The sequence below is a fragment of the Heteronotia binoei genome, chromosome 5, assembly GCF_032191835.1.
Source record: "Heteronotia binoei isolate CCM8104 ecotype False Entrance Well chromosome 5, APGP_CSIRO_Hbin_v1, whole genome shotgun sequence".
In the NCBI taxonomy this organism is placed as follows: Eukaryota; Metazoa; Chordata; class Lepidosauria; order Squamata; family Gekkonidae; genus Heteronotia; species Heteronotia binoei.
In genome coordinates, this window is record NC_083227.1 from 5284679 (window position 1) to 5312022 (window position 27344).

At 49.6% G+C, this 27344-nt stretch overlaps 1 protein-coding gene across 1 annotated transcript; it reads left to right on the plus strand.

The window, feature by feature from the left end:
* On the plus strand, positions 1–25524 carry LOC132572152 (zinc finger protein 845-like). The gene is made up of 2 exons (XM_060238954.1): positions 1–1137; positions 24594–25524. The coding sequence occupies exons 1-2, from the start codon at positions 53–55 to the stop codon at positions 25486–25488; spliced, it is 1980 nt and encodes a 659-aa protein (XP_060094937.1). The 5' UTR covers positions 1–52; the 3' UTR covers positions 25489–25524.
* The last annotated feature ends 1820 nt before the right edge of the window (positions 25525–27344 follow it).

The following is a 27344-nucleotide window of genomic DNA, read 5'->3' on the forward strand; positions in this document are numbered from 1 at the left end:
CACGCATCAGAGGCTTCACGATCTGGAGAAATTTCCGGAGTATGAAAAGAGCATGAACCCTGCTTCTCATCCGAGAACAAACACAGAGGAGAAGCCGTATAAATGCTCAGAGTGTGGAAAGGGTTTCAGCCGGCGATATAACCTTGCTTCGCACCAGAAAAGCCACACAGGGGAGAAACCACATGAGTGTTTGGTGTGTGGAAAAAGCTTCAGTCGGAAGAACAACCTTGTTTCGCATCAGAAGATTCACACTGTGGATAAGCCATACAAATGCTCAGAATGTGGCAAAAGCTTCAGCCAAAAGATAAACCTTACCAGACACCAAAGAACTCACACGGGGGAGAAACCATTTCAGTGCTCAATATGTGGGAAAAGTTTCAGTCAACAGCATCATGTTACCACGCATCAAAAAAGCCACACAGGGGAGAAACCATATGCATGCCTGGAGTGTGGGAAAAGCTTTAGTCAGAAGATCAACCTTATCACACATCAAAAAAGTCACAAAGGGGAGAAGCCGTACAAATGCCCAGAGTGTGGAAAGAGCTTCAGTCGAAGCACGAGCCTTAAAGCGCATCAAAGAATCCACACCGGCGAGAAGCCATATAAATGCACTGAGTGTAGGAAGAGCTTCAGTCGAAGTACACACCTGAAGTCCCATCAAAGAATCCACACTGGGGAAAAGCCATATAAATGCCTGGAGTGTGGGAAGAGCTTCAATCACAGCATCAGCCTTACTTTGCATCTCAGGATTCACACAGGAGAGAAGCCCTATAAATGCCTGGAGTGTGGAAAGATTTTCCGACAGGCCCGAAACTTGCGGTCGCATCACAGAGTTCACACAGGGGAGAAACCCTATCAGTGCTCAGAATGCGGTAAGAGCTTCAGCCAGAGGGTAAACCTGAGGGCGCATCAAAGAGTTCACACAGGAGAGAAACTGCTGAAGTGCTCAGTGTGCGGGAAGAGCTTCAGAAGGAGTACACACCTTAGGGCACATCAGAAAATCCACACAGGGGAGAAGCCGCACAAGTGCATGCGCTGTGGGAAGAGCTTCCGGCACAAGGACCACCTCACTACGCATCAGAGAGTACACACTGGTGAGAAACCCTACAAATGCCTGGAGTGTGGAAAGAGCTTCAAGCATAACATAAGCCTGATGTTACATCGCAAAAACCACATGGGGGACAAACTGCAGAAATGAAAATGTGGAAAATTTGTTTCCACGTGATAAAGAGATGGGCGATTAGTCACGATACGTAGGAAGACCCGTGACCTGGAGCAACGTCCTTCTGAACACAAGGAGATGCGGCTGAAAGACTGGAAAGTCCAGTGTGTTCTTGGCTTGCTTGGGATCTCACAGAGACTTTAACACGTTGCTCTGAGATTTGGGTGGACCTGTCATTTTGCAGCTAAAGTAGGATTTGCAGTGATGGTTTTGTAAAAAAAAAAAAAGAATTGGATTGTTTAGAATGGCATTAAGCAGAGATACACCTGCTTTTCTTTTTCCCAGCGTTGTCCTGTGAGGTACATACATTATCCACTAAAACAAATACCTTGCTTAAGAAAAAAAAGTAGAACTTCCTATCTGGTTCATTCAGTTCTTCACTGAGCAATAGAAAATCAAGAATCTGGGAGCACCTCAAAAACTTACAAAATTTGTGGGACGGTAAGAGAGAGCCAGTTTGGTGTAGCGGTTAAGTGCACGGACTCTTACCTGGGAAAACCGGGTTTGATTCCCCACTCCTCCACATTCACCTGGTGGAATGGCCTTGGGTCAGCCATAGCTCTCTTATCTGGGAGAACCAGGTTTGATTCCCCACTACTCCACTTGCACCTTGGACTTGGGTCAGCCACAGCTCTCTTATCTGGGAAAACTGGGTTTGATTCCCCCACTCCTCCATTTGCACCTGCCGGAATGGCCTTTGGTCAGCCATAGCTCTCTTATCTGGGAGAACCGGGTTTGATTCCCCCCTCCTCCACTTGCACTTGCTGGAATGGCCTTGGGTCAGCCATAGCTCTCTTATCTGGGAGAACCGGGTTTGATTCCTCACTCCTCCACTTGCAGCTGCTGAAATGGCCTTGGGTCAGCCATAGCTCTCTTATCTGGGAGAACCGAGTTGGATTCCCCACTCCTCCACCTGCAGCTGCTGGAATGGCCTTGGGTCAGCCAGAGCTCTCTTATCTGGGAGAACCGGGTTGGATTCCCCACTCCTCCACCTGCAGCTGCTGGAATGGCCTTGGGTCAGCCAGAGCTGTGTTATCTGGGAGAACCGGGTTTGATTCCCCCCTCCTCCACTTGCACCTGCTGGAATGGCCTTGGGTCAGCCAGAGCTCTCTTTTCTGGCAGAACCGGGTTTGATTCCCCACTCTTCCACTTGCAGCTGCTAGAATGGCCTTGGGTCAGTCAGAGCTCTCTTATCTGGGAGAACCAGGTTTGATTCCCCACTCCTCCACTTGCAGCTGCTGGAATGGCCTTGAGTCAGCCAGAGCTCTCGTAGGAGTTGTCCTTGAAAGGGCAGCTGCTGTGAGAGCCCTCTCCAGCCCCACTCACCTCACAAGGTGTCTGTTGTGGGGGAGGAAGGGAAAGGAGATTGTAGGCCGCTCTGAGACTCTGTCCTTGACAGGCCCTCTCAGCTCCACCCACCTCACAGGGTGTCTGTTGTGGGGGAGAAAGGGAAAGCAGATTGTGAGCCGCTCTGAGACTCTTCGGAGTGGAGGGCGGGATAAAGGAGTGTCTGTTGTGGGGGAGGAAGATAAAGGAGATTGTAGGCCGCTATAACAGCGCGCCTACAGGTCTCACTGGATCGCTTCTATATGCGGCTTATGGCTACCCCAGCCCCTCTTCCACCTCAGTTCTTCCTTTTGAATTTTTCCCTCACGACTATGGAACTCAAGGGGTGGGTGTAATATGGATTTCTCACTACTAGTCTCTTCGGTGTGTTTGTTTTGCTGTTAGATGGATATAACCTCAGTTTGTAGGTAGAGGACCACAGCAGGTTTGATAGCTTTCCCAAAATACTGGCACCAGAGAACTTTAAAGTAAACCACAGAAATTTATTAACATACACACACCGTCTTCAGCTGGGGAATGGGAAATATATACATGGGCTATATTGTATCTCAAGCAGTTAACAGTTTCTTCGTAGTTCAGGCTTTATAATATCAAGTTCACTTAGGTCTCTCAGGTTTCACAGATCATACAGCTTTCACTCTCCAACACTATTCTGGGTTGGCCTCTTGGGTATAATGTGCCAAGTCCCTTAAGTCGACTGGTGTCTCTTCTCCCAGCCCTTCAGACTTCTAGACCCACATCTTTCCCTCAATCACCTCTTTAGCTCTTAAGAGAAGTGTCTCTGTGTCTGTGACCTCTCAGGTCTTTTACTGTGACTCTCCTTTAGTCACCCACAGCCCCTTGGCTGTCTAAATAGAGTGAACAGTGAGCTTTGCTTCTCTTGAAGACTCTCCTCAGCTCCTGTCTCAGCTCCTTCTCAGATCAACTGCTCTCTTCAGCAGTCTCCCTCAGACTCTTTCTGACACTAACTGCCCTCAGCCCGTTAGCTGTCAATCACCTCTGAGAGTTCCGAGTACTCTGGTCCCCACCCTCAGGTCACCTGACCCAGGCTCTATGCATCCTTAGTTTTCTTGTTAACCCCTTCATTAGCGTCACAGCCACTCTGAGCCTCTGTCCTTGAAAGGGCAGCTGCTGTGGGAGCCTTCTCCAGCCCCACCCACCTCACAGGGTGTCTGTTGTGCGAGAGGAAGGGAAAGGAGATTGTAGGCTGCTCTGAGCCTCTGTCCTTGAATGGGCAGCTGCTGTGAGAGCCCTCTCAGCCCCACCCACCTCACAGGGTGTCTGTTGTGGGGGAGGAAGGGAAAGGAGAGTGTAAACCGCTCTGAGCCTCTGTCCTTGAAAGGGCAGCTGCTGTGAGAGCCCTCTCAGCCCCACCCACCTCACAGGGTGTCTGTTGTGGGGGAGGAAGGGAAAGGAGATTGTGAGCCGCTCTGAGACTCTTCGCAGTGGAGGCTGGGATATAAATCCAATATCATCTTCTTCTAAACAGACTCAGGCTGGATCACAACGAATAATAATAATAATAATAATAATAATGAAAAAGGTAAGAAGGACTCCTTTAAGCGGTGGAAAACCAGTCCAAGTGAGATTAGTAAAAGGGAACACAGGCTGTGGCAAATCAAATGCAAGACTGTGATCAGGCAGGCAAAAAGGGACTATGAGGAGCATATTGCAAAAAACATAAAGACCAACAATAAAACTTTCTTCAAATATATTAGAAGTAGGAAACCAGCCAGGGAGGCAGTGGGGCCCTTGGACGACCATGGGGTAAAAGGATTACTGAAGGAGGATAGGGAAATGGCTGAGAAGCTAAATAAATTTTTTGCCTCCGTCTTCACTGTGGAAGACGAGAACTTTTTGCCCGCCCCAGAACCACTAATTTTGGAAGGGGTGTTGAAAGACCTGAGTCAGATTGAGGTGACAAAAGAGGAGGTCCTACAACTGATAGACAAATTAAAAACTAATAAGTCACCGGGTCCGGATGGCATACATCCGAGAGTTCTGAAAGAACTCAAAGTTGAACTTGTGGATCTTCTAACAAAAATCTGTAATCTTTCATTGAAATCTGCCTCCGTTCCTGAGGACTGGAAGGTAGCAAATGTCACCCCCATCTTTAAAAAAGGTTCCAGAGGAGATCCGGGAAATTACAGGCCAGTCAGTCTGACTTCAATACTGGGAAAGTTGGTAGAAACCATTATCAAGGCCAGAATGAGTAGGCACATTGATGAACACGGGTTATTGAGGAAGACTCAGCATGGGTTCTGCAAGGGAAGATCTTGCCTCACTAACCTGTTATATTTCTTTGAGGGGGTGAACAAACATGTGGACAAAGGAGATCCGATAGATGTTGTTTACCTTGACTTCCAGAAAGCTTTTGATAAAGTTCCTCATCAAAGGCTCCTTAGAAAGCTTGAGAGTCATGGAGTAAAAGGACAGGTCCTCTTGTGGATCAAAAACTGGCTGAGTAATAGGAAGCAGAGAGTGAGTATAAATGGGCAGTCTTCGCAGTGGAGGACGGTAAGCAGTGGGGTGCCGCAGGGCTCGGTACTGGGTCCCATGCTCTTTAACTTGTTCATAAATGATTTAGAGTTGGGAGTGAGCAGTGAAATGGCCAAGTTTGCGGATGACACTAAATTGTTCAGGGTGGTGAGAACCAGAGAGGATTGTGAGGAACTCCAAAGGGATCTGTTGAGGCTGGGTGAGTGGGCGTCAACGTGGCAGATGCGGTTCAATGTGGCCAAGTGCAAAGTAATGCACATTGGGGCCAAGAATCCCAGCTACAAATACAAGTTGATGGGGTGTGAACTGGCAGAGACTGACCAAGAGAGAGATCTTGGGGTCGTGGTAGATAACTCACTGAAAATGTCAAGACAGTGTGCGTTTGCAATAAAAAAGGCCAACGCCATGCTGGGAATTATTAGGAAGGGAATTGAAAACAAATCAGCCAGTATCATAATGCCCCTGTATAAATCGATGGTGCGGTCTCATTTGGAGTACTGTGTGCAGTTCTTGTCGCCGCACCTCAAAAAGGATATTATAGCATTGGAGAAAGTCCAGAGAAGGGCAACTAGAATGATTAAAGGGCTGGAGCACTTTCCCTGTGAAGAAAGGTTGAAACGCTTGGGACTCTTTAGCTTGGAGAAACGTCGACTGCGGGGTGACATGATAGAGGTTTACAAGATAATGCATGGAATGGAGAAAGTAGAGAAAGAAGTACTTTTCTCCCTTTCTCACAATACAAGAACTCGTGGGCATTCGATGAAATTGCTGAGCAGACAGGTTAAAACGGATAAAAGGAAGTACTTCTTCACCCAAAGGGTGATTAACATGTGGAATTCACTGCCACAGAAGGTGGTGGCGGCCACAAATATAGCCACCTTCAAGAGGGGTTTAGATAAAAATATGGAGCACAGGTCCATCAGTGGCTATTAGCCACAGTGTATGTGTGTATATAAATTTTTTTGCCACTGTGTGACACAGAGTGTTGGACTTGATGGGCCGTTGGCCTGATCCAACATGGCTTCTCTTATGTTCTTAATAATAATAATAATAAATACCCTACAGATCAAAGTTAAAATACTACATTAAAATTAAAACCGTAAAAGCAGTAAAACAATAAATAAAATGCACCTCTGGCGGAAACGGCGCAGCGTATCAGGTAAACAGTTATAGGCCCATGTTAAATGATGGTAATAGCGATAAGATAGCACTGTCAGATACGCAATGTCACCACAAGGGAGGCCAAATCTTGCCAACCCTGACTTGGAAAATTCCTGGAGTTTTGGAGACAGAGTCTAAGGGCAGAGCTTGGAGAGGCGAGGGAGATCAATGGGAGCTTCCGAAGAGTCTACCCTCCATGGCTGTCTAGTTCTTCCGAGGAACTGATCAATGTCATCTGGAGAACTCCAGGCACCACCTGGAGGATGGCAACCCCATTGGGAGTAGAGTGTGGCAGGAAAGGGGGACGTTGGCCAATGTTCCCTCTAAGCTGCAAAGTCTTGCGAGCAAAAAATTTACTTTTTTGTGCGCTACTGGCATTACAGTTGTGAGCTACTGCATAAATCAGTGTGCCCTGGGGTCTTCCTTCCTGAGCTAAGACAAAAATGTGTGAACTGGAGGCTAAGAATCTGTGAGCTAGCTCACACTAACTCAGCTCAGAGGGAACACTGGACATGGCAAATTTACAACGTTCGCCTTCCATGTAATTCTGGCGCTATCTCCCTTTCTCGCAATACAAAAACTCTTGGGCACTCCATGAAATGGATGAACAGTAGGATTAGAGCAGGCCAAAGGAAATACTTTTTCACCCAAAGAGTCATTAACACTTGGAATTCGCTGCCGCAGGAAGCGGTGGTGGCTACAAGCGTAGATAGTGGCAAGAGGGGCTTGGATAAACAGATGGAGCGGAGGTCCCAGGCGTACTCAGTTTAAGTCACCACATTTTAAGAAGGATCTAGACAAGCTGGAATGGGTCCAGAGGAGGGCGATGAAGATGGTGAGGGGTCTGGAGACCAAGTCCCATGAGGAAAGGCTGAAGGAGCTGGAGATGTTTAGCCTGGAGAGGAGGTGGCTGAGAGGTGATATGATCATCATCTTCAAGTACTTGAAGGGCTGTCATATAGAGGATGGGGTGGAATTGCTTTCTATGGCCCCAGAAGGTAGGACCAGAACCAATGGGTTGAAATTAAATCAAAAGAGTTTCCGGCTCAACATTAGGAAGAAGTTCCAGACCAGTTCCTCAGTGGAACAGGCTTCCTCGGGAGGTGGTGGGCTCTCCTTCCTTGGAGGTTTTGAAACAGAGGCTGGATGGCCATCTGACAGCAATGAAGATCCTGTGAATTTAGGAGGGAGTGTTTGTGAATTTCCTGCATTGTGCAGGGGGTTGGACTAGATGACCCTAGAGGTCCCTTCCAACTCCATGATTCTGTGATTCTACTACATTGTTATATATGATGAAATAATTATACGACTCATGGCCCAGTTGCTAACAGACCGCGGACCGGTACCAGTCCACCGCCCGGGGATTGGGAACCAATGCTTTCGGATCCAACTGGAATGCTGTGGGGTAGCAGCTGACAGGCTTCCATTTGTTTGAGCCCCTGGAGAGCCACTACCAACCCGAGTAGGCAATTCTGCCCTTGAGGGAGCACTTGTCTAACACAGGAGAAGGCAGCTTTGGGGGTTGGGAGAAGGTGCGGCTTCCTGACAGAGCATCTGCTTGGCATATGGAAGGGCCCAGGTTCAATCCCCAGCAACTCCAGTTGAAAGACTCTGTCTGTGACCCCAGAATGCAACGTGGTACTGGTTTAAGAGCCAATGACAGCGAAGTGAAATTCTCTGGTAGGCAGTGGTTTAGAAGGTAAAACGGTACAATGACAGAATAGTAACATTAACAAATTTGAGCATATCAAAGATTTCAGGTTTTGACAGCTGGTAACATCATTAGGGTTTGCAGAATCTTTCGGGCTCAAGTGCCGTGTTCTACTGGAGAAAGTTTTCCTTCCAGACCTTTCGTTCTCAGCTGCGGAGAACATCCTCAGCGGCGTTGCTCCGGCTGCAACGCCACTGAGGATGTTCTCCGCAGCTGAGAACGAAACGTCTGGAAGGAAAACTTTCTCCAGTAGAACACGGCACTTGAGCCCGAAAGATTCTACAAACCCTAAATTGAGCATACCTTTGATCTGAGTAGCAAGAGCACGCAAAAGCAACAAATCAGCAGAATGTTGAATTGTGAAATTGTCTGTCACTACATTTTAAAAAAAAGGTTTTTCAGGGCATCTTCGAGAAGACCTTAACAATATTTACAAACACACCCACCTCACACACACACACACACACAAACGAAGCCTTCCAGTGCTTTGCTTTCAATCTGCAAACGTAGGGCTTTTTATCACTCCCCCCTGCCCCCTTTTTTAATTGCACTGAACCTCCACCCCGATGAAAAGTCCTGTTGGGTCTTGGTGGGCTATGCAATTATTGGCCGAGTGTGGCTGGAGAAAGTCGCTTCCTCGGGAAATCCAGTTGAAGGGTTAAAACCAGAGAGTCGTGCAGGCTTCGAAAGAGTAGGGAGAAGAGAAGGAGGGGGAAACGGGGAAGCCATATCCTCCCCCCACCCCGAAGAAGGGGGCCTTTGTTTCTCCGAGGCATGCAAGCTAGCGGCTGTGCGTCCCAGGGAGGAGCTGGTGAGCTCTTGGGGTGGGGGGTTGGGGAGACTGCATGGCAGAAAAGTGGGGCACGGGGTGGGGGGAAATTGCATGGCAGAAAAGTGGAGAGGAATGCCCGGGTGCAAGAACTCCAGAAGAGCCCTGCTAGATCAGGCACTGGGTCCTTCCAGTCCAGCCTCCTGTCTCACACAGTGGCCAACCAGTTCCCCTGCATGACCAAAAACAGGGCAGGGAGGCTGAAACCTTCATAGAACATCCAAAGAGCCCTGCTGGATCAGACCAGGGAGGGTCCATCTAGTCCAGCCTCCTGTCTCACGCAGTGGCCAACCAGTTCCTCTGGAGGGGCAACAACAGGGCAGAGGCTGAGGCCTTCCCCTGAGAAGAACATCAGAAGAGCCCTGCTGGATCAGACCAGGGAGGGTCCACCTAGTCCAGCCTCCAGTCTCACACAGTGTCCAGCCAGTTCCTCTGGAGGGCCAACAACAGGGCAGAGAGGCCGAGGCCTTTCCCTGAGAAGAACATCAGACGAGCCCTGCTGGATCAGACCAGGGAGGTTCCATCTAGTCCAGCCTCCTGTCTCACAAAGTGGCCAACCAGTTCCTCTGGAGGGCCAACAACAGGGCAGAGAGGCTGAGGCCTTTCCCTGAGAAGAACATCAGAAGAGCCCTGCTGGATCTGACCAGGGAGGGTCCATCTAGTCCAGCCTCCTGTCTCACACAGTGGCCAACCAGTTCCTCTGCAGGGCCCACAATTGGGCAGAGAGGCTGACCAATTTTCCCTCTAAGCTGCAAAATCTTATGAGCAAAAATTCTACTTTGTGAATTTACTGGCATTAAAGTTGTGGGCTCCTGCATAAATTAGTGTGCTCTGTCCTTCCTGAACGAAGACAAAAAGGTGTGATCTGGAGGCTAAAAATGTGTGAGCCGGATCACGCTAACTCACTTTGAAGGAACACTGGCTGGGACCTTCATAAGAACATCAGAAGGGCCCTGCTGGATCAGACCAGGGAGGGTCCATCTAGTCCAGCCTCCTGCCCCACACAGTGGCCAACCAGTTCCTCTGGAGGGCCAAGAACAGGGCAGAGAGGCTGAGGCCTTCCCCTGAGAAGAACATCAGAAGAGCCCTTCTGGGTCAGACCAGTGAGGGTCCATGTAGTCCAGCCTCCTGTCTCACACAGTGGCCAACCAGTTCCTCTGCATGACCAAAAACAGGGCAGGGAGGCTGAAACCTTCATAGACCATCCAAAGAGCCCTGCTGGATCAGACCAGGGAGGGTCCATGTAGTCCAGCCTCCTGACTCACACAGTAGCCAACCAGTTCCTCTGCATGACCAAAAACAGGGCAGGGTGGCTGAAACCTTCATAGAACATCCAAAGAGCCCTGCTGGATCAGACCAGGGAGGGTCCATCTAGTCCAGCCTCCTGTCTCACACAGTAGCCAACCAGTTCCTCTGCATGACCAAAAACAGGGCAGGGAGGCTGAAACCTTCATAGAACATCCAAAGAACCCTGCTGGATCATACCAGGGAGGGTCCATCTAATCCAGCCTCCTGTCTCACACAGTGGCCATCTAGTTCTAGGGTTTCCAGATCCAACTCAGAAATACCTGGGGACTTTCGGGGTGGAGCCTGGAGCAAGGTTGAGACTAGCATAACTGAAAGTCAGAGGGAGTTCTGGGTATCATATTTAAAGGAACCATACTCCTTTTAAAAACATAAGAGAAGCCATGTTGGATCAGGCCAATGGCCCGTCCAGTCCAACACTCTGTGTCACACAGTGGCAAAAAACCCCAGGTGCCATCAGGAGGTCCATCAGTGGGGCCAGGACACTAGAAGCCCTCCCACTGTGCCCTCCCCAAGCACCAAGAATACAGAGCATCGCTGCCCCAGAGAGTTGCATAAGAACATAAGAGAAGCCATGTTGGATCAGGCCAATGCCCCATCCAGTCCAACACTCTGAGTCACATAAGAACATGAGAGAAGCCCTGTTAGATCAGGCCAATGGCCCATCCAGTCCAACACTCTGTGTCACATAAGAACATAAGAGAAGCCATGTTGGATCAAGCCAATGGCCCATCCAGTCCAACACTCTGTGTCACACAGTGGCTAAAACAAAACAGGTGCCATTAGGAGGTCCATCAGTGGGGCCAGGACACTAGAAGCCCTCCCACTGTGCCCCCCTACAAGCACCAAGAATACAGAGCATCACTACCCCAGATAGAGAGTTCCATAAGAACATAAGAGAAGCCTTGTTGGATCAAGCCAATGGCCCATCCAGTCCAACACTCTGTGTCACGCAGTGTCCAAAAAACCCCAAGTGCCATCAAGAGGTCCATCAGTGGGGCCTGGACACTAGAAGCCCTCCCACCGTGCCCCCCCCAAGCAACAAGAATACAAAGCATCAATGTTGCCTCTAAGCTGAGTTAGTGTGAGCTAGCTCACAATTTTTTAGTCTCCAGCTCACACCTTTTTGTATCAGCTCAGGAAAAATGGCCCCAGAGCAAACTAATTTAACGCAGTAGCTCACAACTTTAATGCCAGTAGCTCACGAAGTAGAATTTTTGCTCACGAGACTCCACAACTTAGACGGAACATTGCAGAGCATCACTGCCCCAGACAGAGAGTTCCAGCAATATGCTGTGGCTAATAGCCGCTGATGGACCTCTGCTCCAGATGCTTATCCAATCCCCTCTTGAAGCTGGCTGTGCTCGTAGCTGCCACCACCTCCTGGAGAGCCAGTTTGGTGTAGTGTTTAAGTGCGCGGACTCTTATCTGGGAGAACCGGGTTTGATTCCCCACTCCTCCACTTGCACCTGCTAGCATGGCCATAGCCCTGGCAGAGGTTGTCCTTGAAAGGGCAGCTGCTGTGAGAGCCCTCTCAGCCCCACCCACCTCACAGGGTGTCTGTTGTGGGGGAGGAAGGGAAAGGAGATTGTAGGACGCTCTGAGACTCTGTCCTTGAAAGGGCAGCTGCTGTGAGAACCCTCTCAGCCCCACCCACCTCACAGGGTGTCTGTTGTGGGGGAGGAAGGGAAAGGAGATTATAGGCCGCTCTGAGCCTCTGTCCTTGAAAGGGCAGCTGCTGTGAGAGCCCTCTCCAGCCCCACCCACCTCACAGGGTGTCTGTTGTGGGGGAGGAAGGGAAAGGAGATTGTAGGCCACTCTGAGCCTCTGTCCTTGAAAGGGCAGCTGCTGTGAGAGCCCTCTCCAGCCCCACCCACCTCACAGGGTGTCTGTTGTGGGGGAGGAAGGGAAAGGAGATTGTGAGCCTCTCTGAGACTCTTCGGAGTGGAGGGCAGGATATAAATCCAATATCTTCATCTACCTCACAGGGTGTCTGTTGTGGGGAGGAAGGTAAAGGAGATTGTGAGCCGCTCTGAGACTCTTCGGAGTGGAGGGCGGGATATAAATCCAATATCTTCTTCTTCTTCTTCTGTCAGTTGAACAAAGTTTTTGAGTCCAGGGGCACTTTTAAGACCAACAAAGTTTCCCTGTGCACACACACTTTCTCAGGTATTTGCACACAAAAGCTTAGACCAGAGGTGTCAAACTCAAATGTTATGAGGGCCGGATCCTACATATATTTGACCTTGTCGGGCTGGGCCACGTGCGTCATAAAATGTAGCTCCGATATAAACTTTATAAAAGACACAGACGGACACAATTGAAGATTTTTTAAAAACTTAAAACATGCTTAAAACATTAGCACTCGTTGATTTTAAAGGTGCTTCCTTTGTATTTCTCCCATGGGATCCAGGGAACTGGGCAAAGGAAGCTCCGGTTCAATTGAAGGAAGAGAGGCTTGGCTCAGTAGCTCTGCTGTGTGATTGAGAGAGCCTGGCAAAGCAAGCTATTCCTTCCCCCTTCCTCCCCAAGGGAGGAGCCTCAGCCAATGGAGAAAATAGAGGCTTTGCTCTGTATCTCCTGTGTTAAGCCTAGCGAGGCAAGCTGTGATGCAGAAGAAAGCAAGAGAGAGGGAAAAGAAAGCTGAGGACAGCCAGTTACTCATGGGCTTGATAGAAGCCCTCTGGGGGGTGGGGACCTGATTTGGCCCCAGGGCCGCATGTTTGACACCCCTGGCTTAGTCCTTGAATGGAACTTTGTTGGTCTTAAAGTTGGACTCAAACTCAATTCTATTGCTTCAGACCAACCTGGTAACCCACTTAAATAAATCGTCCTGGAGATCAGTTGAAAAAAACAGTGGCTCTCCAGATGTTTTTTGCCTACAACTCCCATCAGCCCCAGCCAGCATAGCCAATGGCTGGGGCTGAGGAGAGTTGTACATATGAACATATGAAGCTTCCTTATACTGAATCAGACCTTTGGTCCATCAAAGTCAGTATTGTCTACTCAGACTGGCAGCGGCTCTCCAGGGTCTCAAGCTGAGGTTTTTTCACACCTATTTGCCTGGATCCTTTTTTGGAGATGCCAGGGATTGAACCTGGGGCCTTCTGCTTCCCAAGCAGATGCTGTACCACTGAGCCACCGTCCCTCCCCATAGTTTTCTGCAAAAAATTTTTTGTTGTATCTTTGGACTTTCTAAATTAATTACTAAGGTATTGACATGCAGAACACATCAATACTTAAATATGTTTGGTGTCTGTTGGCAAAGAAAGTATTGAGGTATGAAAGTATGAATTTATACCCCATCCAACCCCCTAGCAAAAAAATATCCAGGCCTCATGTCAAGAGAAATATTTGTGTCTTGTGTGTAACCCCAGAAACTCTAGTGTCTGAAACAATATCAAAAGGTAAGAAGGCACTGTGAATCATAGAATCATAGAGTTGGAAGGGTCCTCTAGAGTCATCTAGGCAAAAAACATCTGGAGAGCCACTATTCCGTACGCCTGTTCTAGAAGATCTCCAGGCCCCACCTGGAGGCTGGCAACCCCATGCCACTGGTCTGAGTCTTGTGTTTGCCTTGCTTTCTTGCAGGGAGAACCCCCGGGTGCCGGCTGGAGTCCTCTGGGCCTCCCCAGGAAGCCTCTTCCCACACTGTGGGTTGCACGCAGGAAGACCGATTGATTCCCCTTTGCAAGGGTTTGTCCTCCGCCTTCCCCTCCCCTTGCATTCAAGCCAGTAGCTCCCTTGGAGGCTGAGATGCAGCACGGCGTGAAGGAGGAAGAGGACATCTCAGGTGGCCTTCAGTCAGGGGAGCAGCGGTGGGCCGCCTTGGAGACTGCCACGGATCAGGGCGTGAAGACGGAGGATGAAGATTCCCCGGGGATGGACCACGGGGGCGCAGAGGTGAAGGAGGAGGAAGAGGACTTCTTGGCTGAGGGCAGTGGGGCGTTCTGGGAAGAAGCCGTGCAGAAGGTGGTGGTGGGGAGCGCGACCGGCTTGGAACTGCGTCGCCAGAGCTTCAGGCGCTTCCGCTACTGGGAGGCCACAGGGCCGCGGGAGGTCTGTGGACATCTCCACCGCCTGTGCCAGCAGTGGCTGCAGCCAGACCAACGCAGCAAGACTCAGATCGTGGACCTGGTGGTCTTGGAGCAGTTCTTGGCTGTCCTGCCTCCGGAGATGGAGAGCTGGGTCAGGGACCAGGGGCCGGAGACCTGTGCCCGTGCGGCGGCCCTGGCGGAGAGTTTTCTCTTGGACCAGGTGGAGAGTGTGAAGCAGGAAGAGCAGGTGAGAGAGATTCCTCCTGGGATCGCCCAAGGGCAGAAAATGTGCAAAAGGGGAACCTAACAACGACCTCCCCCCTTCCCCATGGGCCAGCTTTTTCTGGAAGTCGCCCCCCAAAAGAGCTGTCCTGCCTTCTTTGCCTTGCTTCTTCCCACTTTGAGAGCCAGTTTGGTGTAGTGGTGAAGTGTGTGGGCTTTTATCTGGGAGAACTGGGTTTGATTCCCCACTCCTCCACTTGCACCTGCAGGAATGGCCTTCGGTCAGCCAGAGCTGTCGCAGGAGTTGTCCTTGAAAGGGCAGCTGCTGTAAGAGCTCTCACAGCCCCACCCACCTCACAGAGTGTCTGTTGTGTATGTGTGGGGAGGGGGAGACTGCTCTGAGACTCTGAGATTCAGGGTATAAATCCAATATCATAATCTTCTTTTCCTGATCCCTTTCCCTGTTCCTTATCTGTTGTTTCAGGAGATGGAGCTCTTAGCAGTCATGACCACCGATGGTCAAGAGGAGGGCGAGTCTCCTTTGGATGCTAAACAGAGACAGAGTCTCCAGCAGGTGAAGCGGGAGGAAGACAGAAACGCCACCTCCCTGGGTAAGGAGTAGCTTTTGACTTGGACTCCTCCTCCTCTTGAGTGAGCCTGAAATCAATGGGACTGCAGGCTTTTGTGTTCCTCTTCAGCTTGTGTGAGGATTCAGTCTGGTGTAGTGGTGAAGCGCTCAGACTCTTATCTGGGAGAACCGGGTTTGATTCCCCCCTCCTTCACTTGCAGCTGCTGGAATGGCCTTGGGTCAGCCAGAGCTCTCTTATCTGGGAGAACCGGGTTTGATTCCCCACTCCTCCACTTGCACCTGCTGGAATGGCCTTGGGTCAGCCAGAGCTCTCTTATCTGGGAGAACCGGGTTTGATTCCCCACTCCTCCACTTGCACCTGCTGGAATGGCCTTGAGTCAGCCAGAGCTCTTTTATCTGGGAGAACCGGGTTTGATTCCCCACTCCTCCACTTGCACCTGCTGGAATGGCCTTGAGTCAGCCAGAGCTCTCTTATCTGGGAGAACCGGGTTTGATTCCCCACTCCTCCACTTGCACCTTCTGGAATGGCCTTGGGTCAGCCATAGTTCTTATCTGGGAGAACCGGGTTTGATTCCCCACTCCTCCACTTGCACCTGCTGGAATGGCCTTGAGTCAGCCAGAGCTCTCTTATCTGGGAGAACCGGGTTTGATTCACCACTCCTCCACTTGTACCTGCTGGAATGACCTTGGGTCAGCCATAGCTCTCTTATCTGGGAGAACCGAGTTGGATTCCCCACTCCTCCACTTGCAGCTGCTGGAATGGCCTTGGGTCAGCCATAGCTCTCTTATCTGGGAGAACCGAGTTGGATTTCCCACTCCTCCACTTGCAGCTGCTGGAATGGCCTTGGGTCAGCCATAGCTCTCTTATCTGGGAGAACTGGGTTTGATTTCCCACTCCTCCACTTGCACCTGCTGGAATGGCCTTGGGTCAGCCATAGCTCTCTTATCTGGGAGAACCGGGTTTGATTCCCCACTCCTCCACTTGCACCTGCTGGAATGGCCTTGGGTCAGCCATAGCTCTCTTATCTGGGAGAACCAGGTTTGATTCCCTACTCCTCCACTTGCACCTGTTGGAATGACCTTGGGTCAGCCATAGCTCTGGCAGAGGTTGTCCTTGATAGGGCAGCTTCTGGGAGAGCCCTCTCAGCCCTGCCCACCTCACAGGGTGTCTGTTGTGGGGGAAGGAGATAAAGGAGATTGTAAGCCGCTCTGAATCTCTGATTCAGAGAGAAGGGCAGGGTATAAATCTGCAATCTTCTTCTTCAATTGGTCCAAACGAGCTCTTTGAAATGTGCCCGATAGCTAACATGGGAAAGGATTTAAAAAAAAAAAAAATTCAATCATGTAAAATGTAGGCAAAGAATTCTTGATTCATTGCTTTCCTTAATCCCCCTGAAGATGCAATAAGGTGAATTTAGTTAGCAAATTTACTTAGCAGATGCCTTATCAAAGAAGAGTTTTTGTCTGTGTTGCACGAGGATGCGGGCAGCCTAAAATTTCCTCTTTGGGGGGGGGGCATTGCAAATGGGAAGGGTCTACAACAGGACAAAAAAAACCCCTCTCTATGATCCCTGGCCAAACTGGCCTGGAGAAAAATTGCTGACTGACCCCAAAGTGATAATCAGCATTTCCCTGGGCGTATAAGGAGGGGCCACAGGAACTATGCAGCCCTTCCTGCCCTCCTTCTCATTGCCTAATTCACAGCATCAGGATTGCTGTCAGATGGTCATCAAGCCACCTCTGTTGAAGAACCGCCAAAGAAGAAAAGCCCACCATCTCCCAAGGAAGTCTGTTCCACTGACGGCACACCCTAATTGTCAGGAAGTTCTTCCTGATGTTTAGCAGAAAACTCTTTTGATTTCATTTCAACCCGTTGGTTCTGGTCTGATCTTCTAGGGCAGGTAGCTCTCCAGATGTTTTTTTGCCTACAGCTCCCATCAGCCCCAGCCATTGGCCATGCTGGCTGGGGCTGATGGGAGTTGTAGGCAAAAAAAACATCTGGAAAGCTATCGTTGGCCACCCCTGACATAGGGCTTGAAACGTAAGAGCCAGCTCTTCAAATGAAGCCAGGCTACTGACAGGGTAAAATACCTTCCCGTTAAAATGCTTGGGGCTCTTTAGCTTGGAGAAACGTCGACTGAGGGGGTGACGTGATCGAGGTTTACAAGATTATGCATGGGATAGAGAAGGTTTACAAGATTATGCATGGGATAGAGAAGGTAGAGAAAGAAGCACTTTTCTCCCTTTCTCACAATATGAGAAATCGTGGGCACTCCATGCAATTGCTGAGCAGTCGGGTTAGAACGGATAAAAGGAAGTCCTTCTTCACCCAAAGGGTGATTAACATGTGGAATTCACTGCCACAGGAGGTGGTGCTGGCTACAAGCATAGCCACCTTCAAGAGGGGATTGGATCAACATATGGAGCAGAGGTTCATCAGTGGCTATTAGCCACAGCATTTTATTGGCACTCTTTGTCTGGGGCAGTGATGCTCTGTATTCTTGGTGCTTTGGAGGGGTGGGGAGAAATAGTGGGAAGGTTTCTAGTGTTCTGGCCCCACTGATGGACCTCCTGATGGCGCCTGGGTTTTTTTGGCCACTGTGTGACACAGAGTGTTGGGACTGAATGGGCCACTGACCTGATCCAGCATGGCTTCTCTTATGTTCTTATGTGACTCAGAGTGTTGGACTGGATGGGCCATTGGCCTGATCCAACATGGCTTCTCTTATGTTCTTTTGTGACACAGAGTGTTGGACTGGATGGGCCATTGGCTGATCCAGCATGGCTTCTCTTATGTTCTTATGTGACTCAGAGTGTTGGGCTGGATGGGCCATTGGCCTGATCCAACATGGCTTCTCTTATGTGACTCAGAGTGTGGGCTGGATGGGCCATTGGCTGATCCAGCATGGCTTCTCTTATGTTCTTATGTGACGCAGAGTGTTGGACTGGATGGGTCGTTGGCCTGATCCAACACATCTTCTGCCTTATGTTCTTATTTCCTTTGCCTCGTAGGTGATGGAGTAATCAGCTGCTTGATGGCATCCAGAGCAGAAATGGCCTCTGTTCAGCCAGATCAGGTATGGAGAGCCTTTGCAGAAGGTGTGGGGGGTGGGAGGTGGTCGCTGGGGGGCCTCTGTCCCTAACTCATCATCTGGGGGCTGCAAGTTTTTCTTTCTGACAAAGGAGCCCCCTCCCCCAAGAAAGGCTTTGAATGTCTCTGATGGAAGGTTTGGATCTTGCAAAGGGCTGCCAAGTCCAATTCAAAAAATATCTGGGGACTTTGAGGGTGGAGCCAGGAGACTTGAGGGGTGGAGCCAGGAGACTTTGGGGGTGGAGCCAGGAGCAAGGTTGTGACAATCACAACTGAACTCCAAAGGGAGTTCTGGCCATCACACTTAAAGGGACTGCACACCTTTTAAATATCTTCCCTTCTTTGGAAAAAATGGATAGGGGCACCTTCTTTTGGGGCTCATGGAATTGGACCCCCTGGTCCAATCTTTTTGAAACTTGGAGGGTATTTTGGGGAGGGGCACTGGATGCTATGCTAAAGATTTGGTACCTCTATCTCAAAAACACCTCCCTCAGTTCCCCCGATACCCATGAATCAATTCCCCATTATTCCCTATGGGAATCGGTATCCATAGGGAATAATGGAGTGCCCAGCAGACATTTCCCTCCCCCCCCCTCCACTTTCTGATGACCCTGAAGCAGGGGGAGGGCCTCCAAACCGGGGGATCCCCTGCCCCCACCTGGGCACTGAAAGTGCTCCGTTGTTTCTGCTTGCTGAGGGGGTCAGAGAATTCTTCCGGCCCCTAAGCAAGCAGAAACAACTGTGTATGATGAAGGCAGAATGGAGAAGGATGCAGCCAGGCACTGGAGGCTGGTTAGGGGCCCCAAGTCAGGGGGCCCTGCCTAGCAGTCAAGGGGCTGTGCCCCCACGGGCTCCCTCGTAGCTACAGGCCTGGCCCCCACGGTCCCATCAGCTCACTTGGAGAAGGCATTTCTCACTTTAAATATCTTCTCCAAGCCAGCCAGCAGCTTGGAGAATGCATTTAAAGATGCTTTCTTCCCACCTCTCTCTCCCTCCTTCCTTCCTTCCTTCCTTCCTTCCTTCCTTCCTTCCTTCCTTCCTTCCTTCCTTCCTTCCTTCCTTCCTTCCTTCCTTCCTTCCGTCTCTCAAGCATCTGACATTCATGCCTTGTGGCTCTCAAACGTCTGATGTTTATTCTATGTAGCTCTTACATTAATCAAGTTTGGCTGTCCCTGAACTAGACCATCTCAAGTTCCTAGTCCTGCTCATCGTCTAAGGCGATTTATGCCACCACGTGTCAATAGCGTCCTTCCACCCTCAATATGGGACAAACAGGCCAGTCCCTTCAACAAAGAATTACATAACTCTGACATTAGAAACTGTGACATTCAAAAAACAGTGTGTGTGTGTGTGTGTGGGGGGGGACATTATAACCTTCCAGGGCATTCAGTTGCTGACCTAAGAACAGTAGTTCTTTTACAAAGGGATTTCAAAAGGAGATTGGAAAGTGAGACTGCTGAATTGCAACGAATGATGGAGCTCAAGACAATGCGTCCTCCTGGACTGAATGGAGACCTAGGTTTCCTGTCTTTTTCCCAGTACTGATTTCTCCATGCTACTGTCCCTCTGCATATCACACCTAATCCAATTACACCAGCTATGGGAATTTGGCATCCGAAATCACTCCACTCTCACATATATATGTAAGAACAGATGGACTCACCTTCTAGCTGTATCTAAAGAAGTGGGCAGCGACTTATAAAAGTTCACACATAGCAAGAAATATTGTTGGTTTTTAAGTCGCTACTGGACTCTTGCTTTTTTCTACTCCCTAGTAGTCTTATACTGTCTCTGAGGTTATTTCTTTTTCCTTCCCCCACCCCTCCCAGGGACTGGTGATCTTCGAAAAGTTTGCAGCATATTTCACTGAGGAAAAATGTGCTCTGCTGGATTCAAGCCAAAGGCCTCTGGATGCAGAAGTCCTGACAGAGAACAAGGGGAACTGGGCCTCTCTTGGTAAGGTCCCTCTCGCCTTCTGGGGCAAGAGTTGTAGACAGCAGGGAGACACTTGCAAAGTTGGGAAGGGGATGCAGACATCCGTGGGAAAAATCCCTTCACCCAAAACTTCCTCTCCCTGTTCTTCCCCATGCTGACTTTTCCACTGGAAGATTTTGGTGTAGTGGTTAAGTGCATGGACTCTTATCTGGGAGAGCCAGGTTTGATTCCCCACTCCTCCACTTCCAGCTGCTGGAATGGCTTTAGGTCACCCACAGCTCTCACAGAGTTGTCCTTGAAAGGGCAGCTTCTGTGAGAGCTCTCTCCACCCCACCTACCTCACAAGGTGTCTAAGAAGAAGAAGACATTGGATTTCTGTTCCGCCCTCCACTCAAGAGTCTCAGAGCAGCTCGCAATCTCCTTTATCTCCCTCCCCCACAACAGACACCCTGAGAGGTGGGTGGGGCTGAGAGGGCTCTCCCAGCAGCTGCCCTTTCAAGGACAACTCCTACGAGAGCTATGGCTGACCCAAGGCCATTCCAGCAGCTGCAAGTGGAGGAGTGGGGAATCAAACTCAGTTCTTCCAGATAAGAGAGCTCTGGCTGACCCAAGGCCATTCCAGCAGCTGCAAGTGGAGGAGTGGGGAATCAAACCTGGTTCTCCCAGATAAGAGAGCTATGGCTGACCCAAGGCCATTCCAGCAGCTGCAAGTGGAGGAGTGGGGAATCACACCCGGTTCTCCCAGATAAGAGAGCTATGGCTGACCCAAGGCCATTCCAGCAGCTGCAAGTGGAGGAGTGGGGAATCAAACTCAGTTCTTCCAGATAAGAGAGCTATGGCTGACCCAAGGCCATTCCAGCAGCTGCAAGTGGAGGAGTGGGGAATCAAACCTGGTTCTCCCAGATAAGAGTCCGCACACTTAACCGCTATACCAAACTGGCTCTACTGTGAGGGAAGAAGATAAAGGAGATTGTAAGCCGCTCTGAGACTCTGATTCAGAGATAAGGGCAGGGTATAAATCTACGGTCTTTCCTTCTTTTGAAACAAACACAGCCCAGTCTTATCAGATCACAGAAGCTAAGTACAGACAGTACATGAATGGGAGCCCTCTAAGGACATCTTAGCAGATAAAGACAATAGCTAAACCACCTCTGCTTCTCGTTTGCCCCGAAAGCCCATTGCTGGAGTCACCATAATCCATTGTTACTTGACGGCACATATGTACATACAGAAGTCGGCTGGCTATAAATTGCTTGATGTTCTTATCGAGCCTCAGTTTGGTATAGTAACGAATGACAGACTCTAATCTGGAGCCAGTTGGGTGACCTTGGTCAGTTCTCCCAGATCTGTTCTCTCAAGAGCAGTTCTCTCAGCGCTCCATATGCAGCCAGTTGGGTGATCTTGGTCAGTCACAGTTCTCTCAGATCTGTTCTCTCAAGAGCAGTTCTCTCAGCGCTCCATATGCAGCCAGTTGGGTGATCTTGGTCAGTCACAGTTCTCTCAGACCTGTTCTCTCAAGAGCAGTTCTCTCAGCGCTTTCTCAGCCCCCACCTATACCACAGAGTATATGCTGCGTGGAGAGGAAGAGAAGGAGACGGCGAGCCGCTCTGAGACGGGTTATAAACCCAATCTCCTCTTCTTCTTCCTCGTTCTTTTTCAATGCCATTATTTTTGTTACCTGCCTTGGGTCCTATTTGTTTGGGAGAAAAGTGGGCCTATCAATATTTTACATACAACAAAACGTTTTATTGTCTTTCATTTCTGGGATTGTGTGTGTGTGTGGGTGTGTGTGTGGACATCCAAAGGGGCTACTTTGGAATCCCTGAATATTTCTCCTTATGGGAAGCTCCAGAAATAATCAGGGCGTTGCTTGTTTTCCCTCTGAAGCTGAACTTTTTGTTCCCAAGGCTGATCCCTCCTGGCTGGAAGAAGGGGGAAATTCATTTGCCGCAGCCTCTGAGAACAAAGCAAGTAGCTGTACTGGTGTGCGGTGGGTTCTTTATTCAACCTAAAGAACCAGGAGTTCTGCTGGAAAGCATTTGTTCTGTCTGCGTATCAACCACTTGACTATTGAGAGAATAGTGGAAAGAAACAGACATTTTGGTGAGGGAGCAGGGCCCAGCCAACTCTGAAAGAGAAGGTAGAATCACTGAATGGTAGAATCACGGAGTTTGAAGCAGTGTCTCTTCAACGCTGTGAGTGTGAGCTAGCTCACAGTTTTTCAGCCTCCGGTTCTGTTATGTATCTGGTCTCAAGTGAGAACTGAATTGGGCGTTCCTGCCTGGCTCATTGGAGCCAGACGACCAGAGCTTGGAGACTCGGGAACAATGGCAGTTGGATCCAAATCCCTGCTGCCCTGCACCAATCACGGACCCCCTACTGATTTGAATGGACCAATAGAGCGGGGGTGGCCAACGGTAGCTCTCCAGATCTTTTTTTTGCCTACAACTCCCATCAGACCCAGCCGTTGGCCATGCTGGCTGGGGCTGATGGGAGTTGTAGGCAAAAAAAAAAAGAGAAGAAGTCTGGAGAGCTACCATTAGCCACCCCTGCGCTATATTATAGGTTCGTACATTTTTGTCTTAGGAAAAAATGGCCCCAGAGCAAACTAATTTATGCTCACAACCTTAACGCCTGTAGCTCACGAAGTAGGATTTTTTGGCTCGCAAGGCTCTACAGCTTAGAGGGAGTATTGCTTGGAAGGTACCTGCATGAACATATGAAGCTGCCTTATACTGAATCAGACACTTGGTCCATCAAAGTCAGTAATGTCTTCTCAGACTGGCAGCGGCTCTCCAGGGTCTCAAGCTGAGGTTTTTCACACCTATTTGCCTGGACCCTTTTTTGGAGATGCCAGGGATTGAACCTGGGACCTTCTGCTTACCAAGCAGATGCTCTACCACTGAGCCACCGTCCCTCCCCTGCTCTCCAGGGTCTCAAGCTGAGGTTTTTCACACCTATTTGCCTGGACCCTTTTTTGGAGATGCCGGGGATTGAACCTGGGACCTTCTGCTTCCCAAGCAGATGCTCTACCACTGAGCCACCGTCCCTCCCCTCATCTAGTCCGACTCCCTGAACAATGCAGAAAATTCACAAATACCTCCCCCCGCCCCTACACACACTCCCAGTGACCCCTGTTCATGCCCAGAAGACGGCAAAAATCCTCTCCAGGAATCCCTGACCAAACTGGCTTGGAGAAAAATTGTTTCGTGACCCCAAATTGGCAACCAGAATTTCTCTGGGCATGTAAGAAAGAGCCATGAGAACTAAGCGCTGATTCAACCCTTCATGCCTTCTCAGGATATGCCTAAGGTATATTAGGGAGAGCATCTTTCTTAGGGGATGGGTGAGAGACACTCCTCTTGTCCATGCATATGTATTGAGGTGTGTGGAGCAGTGTCTTCCACCCCAGAAATCACATCAACATTTCAATAACATTAGGAAGGACTTCCTGACCGTTAGAGCGGTTCCTCGGTGGAACAGGCTTCCTCGGGAGGTGGTGGGCTCTCCTTCCTTGGAGGCTTTTAAGCAGAAGCTACATGGCCATCTGACAGCAATGCTGATCCTGTGAATTTAGGGGAAGGTATTTGTGATTTTTCTGCATTGTGCAGGGGGTTGGACTAGATGACCCTGGAAGTCCCTTCCAGCTCTATGATTCCTGACCGTTAGAGCGATTCTTTAGTGGAACAGGCTTCTTTGGGAGGTGGTGGGCTCTCTTTCCTTGGAGGCTTCTAAACAGAGGCTAGACGGCCCTCCGACGGCGATGAAGATCCTGCGAATTTAGGGGGAGGTGTTTGTGAGTTTCCTGCATTCTGCAGAAGGTTGGACTAGATGACCCTGGAGGTCCCTTCCAACTCTAGGATTCTATCATTCTATCATTCCTGACCGTTAGAGCGATTCCTCAGTGGAACAGGCTTTCTTGGGAGGCAGTGGGCTCCCCTTCCTTGGAGGTCTTTAAGCAGAAGCTACATGGCTATCTGACAGCAATGCTGATCTTGTGAATTTAGGGGGAGGTGTTTGTGATTTTTCTGCATTGTGCGGGGGGCTGGACTAGATGACCCTGGAGGTCCCTTCCAACTCTGTGATTCTATGATTCCAAGTAACAAAGGACTAAGTTCCCTCATCAGATTTCTTTTTTTATTCCTGCAGGTGACAGGCAGGAGAAGAAGGGGGACTTTGAACTTCAGGGAAGAGAAGTGGAAGGAAAACAAAGGGAATCCTCTCCCTCTGAAGAGGCCAACCCTTGTGAAATTCCAGTCCAAGAAGGTCAAGAAGGAGACAAAACGAACAATTTCCCTCTAAGTGCAAACATCTTAACTGTCGGCTCAAGCCTCAACACCCATCAGAGAATTCACAATGTGGAGACACCCCCAGAGCGCAGAAAGACCTACAGTCAGAACTTAAACCTCACTTCTCATACGAGAACTGATACAGAAGAGAAGCCATATAAATGCTCAGAGTGTGGAAAGGGTTTCAGCAGGAGGTATAACCTTGTTGCTCATCAGAAAAGCCACACAGGGGAGAAACCCTACAAATGCTTAGAGTGTGGCACAAGTTTCAGTCGGAGTAATAACCTCACTTCACATCAGAAAATCCACACCATGGGCAAGTCATATCAATGCTCAGAGTGCGGCAAGTGCTTCAGTCAGAAGATAAACCTTACTAGACATCAAAGAATCCACACAGGGGAGAAACCGTTTCAGTGCTCCGAGTGCGGAAAGGCCTTTGGTGAACAGCACCACCTTACCACGCATCAAAAAAGCCACACCGGTGAGAAACCATATAAATGCTCAGAATGCGGAAAGAGCTTCATTCAGAAGATAAACCTCATAACGCATCAAAACACTCACACAGGAGAGAAACCATATAAATGCTTGGAGTGTGGAAAGAGGTTCACTCAGAGCACAAGCCTTAGGTCACATCAGAAGATCCACACTGGTGAGAAACCATATAAATGCACTGAGTGTCGGAAAAGCTTCAGTCGAAGCACACACTTGCGATCCCATCAAAGAATCCACACAGGGGAGAAGCCGTATAAATGCCTGGAGTGTGGAAAGAGCTTCAATCACAGCATCAGCCTTTCTTTGCATCACAGAATACACACTGGAGAGAAGCCGTATCAGTGTTCAGAATGTGGAAAGATTTTCCGCCAGGCTAGAAACCTTAGGCTACATCACAGGATTCACACTGGGGAGAAACCATATAAATGCCCTGAATGTGGAAAGAGCTTCAATCGAAAGGAAAACCTGAGGGCCCATCAAAGAGTTCACACAGGCGAGAAACTATTGAAGTGCCCTGAGTGTGGGAAGTGCTTTAGACGGAGCACTAATCTTCGGGTGCATCAGAAAATTCACACAGGGGAGAAGCCATATAAGTGTTTGCGGTGTGGAAAGTGCTTCCGGCACAAAGACCATCTTACTAAGCATCAGAGAGTGCACAGTGGGGAGAAACCCTATAAATGCCTGGATTGCGGAAAGAGCTTCAAGCACAACCTAAGCCTTACTTTACATCACAAAATGCATACCAGACAGAAACCTTAGAAATGGTGAACATAGGGAAAGAAGTTCAGCTTCAGGACATACCAGACTCTACATTGGGGTGGCCAAACTGTGGCTCAAGGACCACATGTGGCTCATATTGTGTGACTCCTGAAGCCTTCACCACCCCATTGGCTGGCTTGGAAAAGGGATATGTCTCTTTAAATCATTTCTCCAAGCCAAGCCAACCAGTGGCTTGGAGAATGCATTTGAAGTTAAAGTTGCTTCATCCCTCCCTCATCCCTCCCCCCATCTATTTGCTTTACTTCCCTCCCTCCCTCCATCTCTCCCTCCCTCCCTCCCTCCATCTCTCCTTGTGGCTCTCAAACATCTGACATGTATTCTGTGTGGATCTTATGTTAAGCAACTTGGGCCACCCCTGCTCTGCATCAGCTAACCCACATGGAGTGAAACCCTATAAATGGTTAGGATGTGAAAAGTACTTCACCTCCAAGCAAAAGTATGTGGAGAGCCAGTCTGGTGTAGTGGTTAAGTGTGCGGATTCTTATCTGGGAGAACCGGGTTTGATTCCCCACTCCTCCACTTGCAGCTGCTGGAATGGCCTTGGGTCAGCCAGAGCTCTCTTATCTGGGAGAACCGGGTTTGATTCCCCACTCCTCCACTTGCAGCTGCTGGAATGGCCTTGGGTCAGCCAGAGCTCTCTTATCTGGGAGAACAGGGTTTGATTCCCCACTCCTCCACTTGCAGCTGCTGGAATGGCCTTGGGTCAGCCAGAGCTCTCTTATCTGGGAGAACCGGGTTTGATTCCCCACTCCTCCACTTGCAGCTGTTGGAATGGCCTTGGGTCAGCCAGCGCTCTCTTATCTGGGAGAACCGGGTTTGATTCCCCACTCCTCCACTTGCAGCTGCTGGAATGGCCTTGGGTCAGCCATAGCTCTCTTATTTGGGAGAACAGGGTTTGATTCCCCACTCCTCCACTTGCAGCTCCTGGAATGGCCTTGGGTCAGCCATAGCTCTCTTATCTGGGAGAACCGGGTTTGATTCCCCACTCCTCCACTTGCAGCTGCTGGAATGGCCTTGGGTCAGCCAGAGCTGTCTTATCTGGGAGAACCGGGTTTGATTCCCCAGTAGCGGAGCAGTTGGAGATGACATCTTTCAGAGTACAAAGTTTGAGTCCAGTGGTACCTTTCCAACAACATTTTAGTCAAGCTATAATCTTTTGTGTGCATGCATAATGAAAGCTTATTTTGTTGTTGTTCAGTCGCACAGTTGAGTCCTGCTCTTTGCGACCCCATGGACAGAGTCACGCTAGGTCCTCCTGTCTTCCACCATCCTCTGAAGTCTGCTCAAATTCGTGTTTGTTACATCAGTAACGCTGTCCAGCCATCTCCTCTTTTGCCGTCCCCTTCTTCTCTTGCCTTCTGTCTTTCCCAGCATCAGGATTTTCTCCAGGGAGTGCTCCCTTCTCATTAGGTGGCCAAAGTATTGGAGCTTCAGCTTCAGCATCTGACCTTCCAGGGAACAGTCAGGGTTGATTTCCCTTTGGACTGACGGATTGGATCTTCTTGCAGTCCAAGGGACTCTCAAGAGTCTTCTCCAGCACCGCACCTCAAAAGCATTTATCCTTCTGTGCTCGGTCTTCCTTACGGTCCAGCTCTCACAGCCATACACTGTTGTTCAGTCGCACAGCTGAAACCGACTCTTTGCGACCCCATGGACAAAGTCACACCAGGCCCACCTGTCTTCCACCATCCTCCGAAGTCTGCTGAAATTCGTGTTTGTTACATCAGTAATACTGTCCAGCCATCTCATCCTTTGCCATCCCCTTCTTCTTTTGCCTTCTGTCTTTCCCAGCATCAGGGTCTTCTCCAGCGAGTGCTCCCTTCTCATTGGGTGGC

Excerpts from the sequence above, each read along its gene's own strand:
- LOC132572152 (XM_060238954.1), top strand. The coding sequence starts at position 53 with ATGAACCCTGCTTCTCATCCGAGAACAAACACAGAGGAGAAGCCGTAT. Across the intron at positions 1,138-24,593 it reads GAGTGTGGAAAGAGCTTCAA|TCAGAAGATAAACCTTACTA; the intron begins GCATAACATAAG and ends CAAGTGCTTCAG.